This window comes from Dacryopinax primogenitus, assembly GCF_000292625.1.
Source record: "Dacryopinax primogenitus strain DJM-731 SS1 chromosome Unknown DACRYscaffold_27, whole genome shotgun sequence".
Lineage (NCBI taxonomy): Eukaryota > Fungi > Basidiomycota > Dacrymycetes > Dacrymycetales > Dacrymycetaceae > Dacryopinax > Dacryopinax primogenitus.
This window is the reverse complement of record NW_024467224.1, coordinates 92785-99669: the sequence shown is the minus strand read 5'-3', so window position 1 is coordinate 99669 and position 6885 is coordinate 92785. Positions and strand designations below refer to the sequence as shown.

Here is a 6885-nt window from a genome sequence, read left to right as displayed (position 1 = left end):
CAGTGTTCCATGTGAGCAAGCTGAGGCCATATCAGGAGAATGAGTTGGAAGGAAGACAACAGGATACTCCTCCTCCCCCTGAGGTCTCTTTGCGGGCATAACCTATCTCAAATCCTGCATGGTGCCTGAGAGACAAGTGTCCACACTGTCCATGATGTATGATGCCTTCCAGCACCATGTGGAAGCCAAGTCTGCCCTGCCTAACCTGCTAGCAGTGTTCCCTATTCTGGAACAGATGGCAGCCAAACAACAAGTATGCTGGCCATCATCTCCATGGGCAGTAGCTGTTTGCAAATGGGAAGGCATGCTGGGCATGGCGCTTTGGCAACAAAAAGTCCTTGACGATGACTGGGACAACAGACCCAGAGCACCTGCCCCCTCTGCCTCTCCCAAATGCAAACTTGAGCCATTTACCTGGCCATCATTTTCCCCATCCTCTCCCACAAAGAACTACCAAACATCTGAGTTCAGCACAAATTGCATTCTGGATAAAGGTTGGTGGCCTCATGGGCAACTTTGGGAGATAGCCTACCTGTTGCCAGATGGCTTCAACTACCCTCCCCTTGTTTGATTTCACAATCCCATAAGCTCTGCAATGCAGAAGAATATGCACCCAGTGGGTCGCCATCACTGGTCTCCATGACAATCAAACTGGTCAAGATATTCACCTCCAAACCAGTATCAGAGGGAGAGATCACCAGCTCCTTGCAGATGTAGAGATCATGCTCAGTACTCCAGGTTGCCTTCTCCCTACAGCCATTGAAGGCCATACCATAGCTGAAGCCACTCAGCCTTGCCGTCACCCCACAGCCATCACAGGCATGACCATACCCAAAGTTGTTCAGCTTCACCCTCACAAAGGCATCGCTATGTCCGCTACCCCTCTCCTGCTTGTGACATCACAATGGAAGCATGACCACCCTCCCTTCACCATGTCATATCTGAGTCTGTAGCTGCAGTGCCTCTTGATCATGCTCATTCCAATGCTGACAGGAAGAGCATGATATTGCAACATGAAGACCTCAGCAGAGAGATGGATGAGCCCATGGAGGTGGTGTCAGAAATGGAGGAGATGAAGGCAGAGCTGGAACAGGTGACACAGGAGCTGGAGGAAGTGCAACAGAGGCAGAAGGAGCAGCAGCAGCAGCGACTGCAGGAGCAGGATAGCCAGCAGGTCCGGCAACAGCTGCAGTGGGAGAAGCTGCAGCAGGAGCAGAAATAGGAATGGCAGGAGAAGGAGTTGTGGTTCCTGGAGCAAGAAGACTCCCCAGAGCAGGACACCATTATGGACATCAAGGTGGCTGCCATCATGGAGCAGGAGGGACCAGAACAAACCTCTGTGTCTGAGAATGCTGCCCCTCCCCTCCCCCCTCCTCCTGTCAGTGCTACTCCTGCATTCCTGACTCGATGCCTGGTGTCACCAATTGACTCCCTCAGCTTGTACCACACTCCCAGTCCTGTCCCTGTCCTTCCAAGATTGCCTTGCCCTCCAACACCATCTCCCCCTCCAGTGGTTGCCATTGTGGAGCAAGGGGAACCAGAACAAACCTCTCTGTCTGGGAATGCTGCCCCTCCCATCCCCCCTCCTGTCAGCACTACTCCTGCATTCCCAACTCAATGCCCGGTGTTGCCAATTGACTCCCTCAGCTTGTACCACACCCCCAGTCCCATCCCCATCCTTCCAAGATCACCTCACACTCCAACACCACCTCCCCCTCCATCTCCACCACCACCTCCACCACAGCAAGCCTTTTGGCCTCCACCTCATAGGGGTTCACCTTACTGCCCCTCTGATCCCAGCACTTGCAATGATGATAATCCAAACTGCATACTGCTGCCAGCGCTGGAAGATTGGAGACCTCTCATTTCCAATGAGGGGGGCTGGTATAGCTACTGGTTCCCTATGCCTCCTCCTCCTCCTCCTCCTTGTCCATTGGAGTTCTGGGAGGATCCAGCAGTCATGAACCTGGAACCTCTCCCCCCTCACCTTGGTTTTGGCAAGGTGAAAGAACCTGTCAAGAAGCCTGCCCCCCCCAAGAAACCTCTCAATGAATCCAAAGACCTTGTTGTTTTTGATGAGAAACTGGTGTTGGTAAGTCAGTATCCTCATTGTGCCACCTGATAGCTCATGAGGGACAGTAGCTTCATTCTGATGACTGGCATCTGCCTGTTGGCATCATTGACCTCACCATCAATCATGGTCATGGTAACTGGGATGAACAGGTATTCAAGGGAGCAAGATGCCAGGTTTCTCTGGTAGCTAAGGACATCCAACAATTCAAAGATACCATTGGCTGGTTGAACATCTGGAACATCAGTGACACAGTTGTACTGTTCCAACAAGGTTGGCCTGCTTCCAACCCCATAGTTCCCACCAAGCCCCCCCCCAGCAAGAAGAATGGAGAGGCTTTTAGTTGCAAAGTCTTCTCCTCTTATGCGTGGCCTGACTTTGACATGTACTTGAGGACAAAGTGGATGGAAAAGCACGTTGCTAAGAAACTCCACCAAAATGTGTTTGATATGGAAGCATGCTGGGAACATTCAGAGTGGCTATTCCCCCTCCACATGGTGAATCACTGGGTTCTGGGGCATGTGGACTTTGTCAAATGCTGCATCATTATATATGACTCACTGTGTTGCCATTGGAGGTTGGCTGTTATGGTGCATCCTCATATTTATCTCACATAGCCAGTACTGATTAGACATGCAGATGATAAAGCATATGGTGACAGCAATCACCAAGGAATCTTCCCAGGACTGGCCTGGGTGCTTATGGGTAGGCTGGGAAGCACACACAGCCTCAGTATGTGTGTCCACCCCCCTGGGGCAGAGAATATTGTTAAATATGATCTAGGTCCTGGAACAACAGAATGGCCATGATTGTGGGTTGTGGGTACTAGCCCAGATAATGGCAGTCATGCAGGGTGTTGACCAGATGTCCATGACTGATGCAGAGATGCCACAGTTCCATCACTGGTTACATGACAACATGGAGAGTTTGCCATATGCACCAGTAGCACCACATGCACCAGCAAAAGAGGAGAGTGCACCCTTGGACTCGAACAAGACTGTGTTAGAGTTGGTGGACTCAGACGAGGCCATGGATCTCAATTAGGTAGTCATATATACATTACTTACAATTATGCTTCTTGCTCTAGAGAAGTGGAACACTTTTTTCTGGTACATACTATATTTTGTAGTATTAGGAATCCATACACTCAGTACCCCCTGCTCTCTCAGCATGACTTTCAGCACTTGAAGCACCTGTACTGAATAATAGGAGTTCAGGCTCTTGCTATCATGATACCCAGCCAGGACTTCCAATAACGTCAAACCCGTCAAACAACAGCAGCGATCCACTCCCCAACTCTATCCTCTTCCCTCCTTCCCTCCTCCATCCCCACCCCCAGGCCAAACTCCCCTTTGGTCGCCCAAAACCCGCGTATCTCCTCCCTCACCCCGCTCCTCAGCGCCAGCAAACGCTCGACCTGCTTCGCCCCCTCAGCTCTGGAGGCTTTCTCCCGCTCCTTGTCTTTTTCTTTCTCCTTTTCTTTTTCTTTTTCTCGTCCTCCAGGGGCGGGAAGAGGGAGAGAGGGGAGTGGGACTGCTGGAACTGGCTCGCCCCACGCTAGGCTGACTTTGCTCCCCGCCACAGCGGGTATCTCATTCGGTACGATATCCAGCAACGTCCTCATATCCCTCAGCTCCAGAGGCCGATGTCCCTCTTGTTCTTTCTTGATCTTATCCCCAGGCAGAGCATGCGCCGTGCGGATACTGGCGAAGCTCAGCGAGGGCTGGGTGAGTGCCAGACCGCGGGAGACGAGTGTCTTGAGATGGCTCTCGAGTGCTGCTGTGAGGAGGGGTACGCATTCCGGGGCTACGCCACCGGCGAGCCCGCGGGAGAGGGCGATGGAGGCTAGGCGTTGTTGGAGGACTTGGGCGGCGGGGAGGGTGCGCGTGTGGGAGGAGAGGAGCGTGGAGGGGAGCGTGTGTGCTGAGTAGGCCGCTAGGGGGGGATGTTAGCTTGTGGGATGGGGTAGGGGAGTGGGAACTTACTGCCTGGGATGTACCTCACTCCCCGCTCTGCTCCGACTTCGGGAGCTCGGTATTCCTCCCCTGCCTCACCTACGAGCGCCTTTAACCGTTCCCGCTCTGCCCGGCCCATGCCCACCACCCACTCGCGCATCCGTTTACTGCGCCCGCCGTACTCTTCTTCCCCGGAAGTGCCTTGATACGGGTAGATACGCTTGCGTTTGCGTGTTGGGGATGTACCGGGAGGGGGGAGGGAGAGGTTGGAGAGGGCGGTAGGGGAGAGGGAGGCGGTGCGTAGGATGGAGAGGATGAGGGCATTGTGTAATGCCACTACCCAGAACGCAAGAAGAATAACATTAGAGACTTCCTAGCTTCGTCGTTAGATATGATGGCACTCACGAGCCTCGGTAGACTTCAGAACACCCTCGAGAACACCGTCCATCTCCTGCCTCATGACCCGTCCCGTGAGAAATATGGTCACAGCCTGGAAGTACCTCGCTGCATCCGCACCGAGGAGAGCAGTAAGGCGGGCTTTTATACGTTGTGTGCGGAGGGGTGGGGTTGTTGGTCCTGGATGGGGATGGGGATGGAGGTGTGCGTGCGGGTGGTGCTCGGATGTGTGGGGGAAAGGAGGATGAGGATGAGGGTGAGAATAGGGGATGAGGGAGGATGGTGGGGCGAGTGTCATGGTCATGGTAGTTGTCATTGTAGGAGAAAGCGATGGAGGGAGATGTATGGGTGATGTGGAAGTGAGGAAGGTGGCGATTCACGTGATCTATTCACCGATGAATCTAAACGCCGTCCAATAGCCCAGATTGGAACGACGCTCACAACGGTGTATACTCACCTCTTCACAGCGCAACAGTAACAAGCGACACCACCACAACAACAAGATGACGACGACGCCACCTTTCCCTTTCTCACCCACTCCACCCCCAAGCACAGATCTACCAGACCCACCATCTCTCCTCCTCCACCCAATCACCCCAATCTCACCTCATCGCACCTCTCCCTCTTCACCCCAAGGGCCAACTCCCACCAACCCACCACCTCCCGCCCTCTCCCAACGCCCAATGACACCCCGCGAACCAACCTCAACCCCCTCCTCAAGCTCATCATCCATCTCTTCCCCTCTCACAATCCCCCCAGTCAGCACACTCACCACACTCCGCCCGCTAGGGGGAAGGAGACGCAGCAGCCTCCGTCCGGGGTTCTGGATCCCTCAAGGCAGTTTACTGAGGAACGAGAGTAAGGACCCCTCACTCCCCGGGTCGGGGGCTCAGACACCCATGTCTGCCGACTCGCTCAAGATACGCGACCCGGCGGCGATGTCTGTCTCTTCTGACTCTAGGGCGGGCAGTGACTGGGGCGGGGACGGGGGCGACCAGGACCAGGATCAAGATCAGGAAGACGTGTTTGGGTTTGGGGAGAGGGAGACGGAGGGTATGAGCCTCGATGAGCAGGAGACGTTACGCGCTGCAGGGAGGGAAGAGAGAAGGAAGCTCGAGGAGATATTCGGTCATCCCAGGGAGGGGGAGGGGGAGCCCATGAGCCCCGATATCAGTTCCAGTTCTGTGCGTTCCCATCCTTGTTCCTGCTCCTCTTCCCCTGCCTCTTCCCGTTCCCGTTCCCGTTCCTGTTCCTTTGTACCACTACTGACGCCCCACAGCACCCCCGCCTGCCCTACCTCGCCCGTGTCACCCGCCTGCTAACACTTGAGACCTCCCCCATGCCAGAAATAGAGTCCGAAGCCGCTCTCCAGCGACTCATGTCCTCCGCCTCCCTCCCCCCCACACCTCTAAGCAGCGTATTCCGCAAATCCCACTCAGGGGTACATAACCGGTTTCCTGAGAGCGCGGTCCTGGAGGAGAGCGAGAGCAGTGAGAGCAGCGATGAGGAGGAGATGGAGATGGCCAAAGCGGCGGTGGTGGATGAGCTTGGACTTGGGCTTGGGCTGGGGTTGGGGGTGGGCGCGAACGCTACTGGCGGGAGCGGGACGAGTGCGAGCGCTACCAGCTCAACGTCTCTCCCTCTTCCTGCTATTTCCACCGGCACCGGCACAGGGGCAATCCCCATCCCTTCAGCAGAAGAAGACTTCCCAGACGACATAAGCATGAGCGAAGGCAGTATCTGGGGGATGCGCGCCAGTCCCATCCTAGAACGGGCGATGTGGGCCCGCTCGGGGGGGATGGACCTTGATGTTCCGCTTGTACGTCCTTTTTCCTTGTTAGCTGTTAGCTGCGGAGAAGGGCTGATGGGGAACAGCAAAATTTACCGTCGCCATACCGGTTGACTCCGCCGCCGTACACGAGGAAAAGGAAACGTTCGCCATCCCCTTCCCTCTCCACCCAATCCCAGCCTCCGACCCAAAACCAAACCCAAAATCAACAGCAAAAAGAAACCCAAACACAGCCAATACCTATCAAACGCCCGCGCCTCTCCCACCTCTCGACCCCAACCAACACACCCCTAACACCACATTCCCTCCTCCCGCCTTTCCTCCCTTCCTCACCCACCACAACCACGACCACAACCGCCGCCGCCGCCGCCGCCAACAACAACAGCAACAGCGCCACCAACAGCACCACTGGTAGCACGACCTCCACCCCCGGCCCCCTCCGCCCTCTAGCGCTAAACGGAGTAGGAGCAGTAGCCAACTCCTCCCCCCGCTGGGCCCGAGCAGGGCTAGGCGGCGGCCTAGGGCTAGGGCTGGGGTTGGGCTTGGGAGGGAGGGGGAAGGAGCTGGGAGAGAAGGACAGGGAGAGGGAGAGGGAGCTGGAGGCTGGAGAGGGGGTTAGGAGGTTGAGTTTGCATGAGTAGCGGCTGGGGTTGGGGGGGGGGGGGGGGGGGGGG

General features: G+C 55.7%; 3 protein-coding genes across 3 annotated transcripts; 2 read left to right on the top strand and 1 right to left on the bottom strand.

Moving 5' to 3' along the window:
- Positions 1–1033: 1033 nt before the first annotated feature.
- On the top strand, positions 1034–3115 carry DACRYDRAFT_112497 (uncharacterized protein; the record flags this gene model as incomplete). The annotated part of the gene is made up of 5 exons (XM_040769433.1): positions 1034–1174; positions 1232–2092; positions 2143–2223; positions 2711–2803; positions 2855–3115. 5 exons carry the CDS (start codon positions 1034–1036, stop codon positions 3113–3115), a joined length of 1437 nt encoding a protein of 478 aa, XP_040623588.1.
- Positions 3116–4104: 989 nt separating this feature from the next.
- Positions 4105–4674, bottom strand: DACRYDRAFT_25524 (uncharacterized protein; the record flags this gene model as incomplete). The annotated part of the gene is made up of 2 exons (XM_040774198.1): positions 4432–4674; positions 4105–4362 (listed from the first exon to the last, which is right to left on the bottom strand). Coding segments are annotated over exons 1-2 (268 nt in total), but the record flags the coding sequence as incomplete, so codon positions are not given.
- Positions 4675–4925: 251 nt separating this feature from the next.
- On the top strand, positions 4926–6852 carry DACRYDRAFT_112495 (uncharacterized protein; the record flags this gene model as incomplete). The annotated part of the gene is made up of 3 exons (XM_040769432.1): positions 4926–5606; positions 5702–6241; positions 6298–6852. 3 exons carry the CDS (start codon positions 4926–4928, stop codon positions 6850–6852), a joined length of 1776 nt encoding a protein of 591 aa, XP_040623586.1.
- Between the last annotated feature and the right edge of the window lie 33 nt (positions 6853–6885).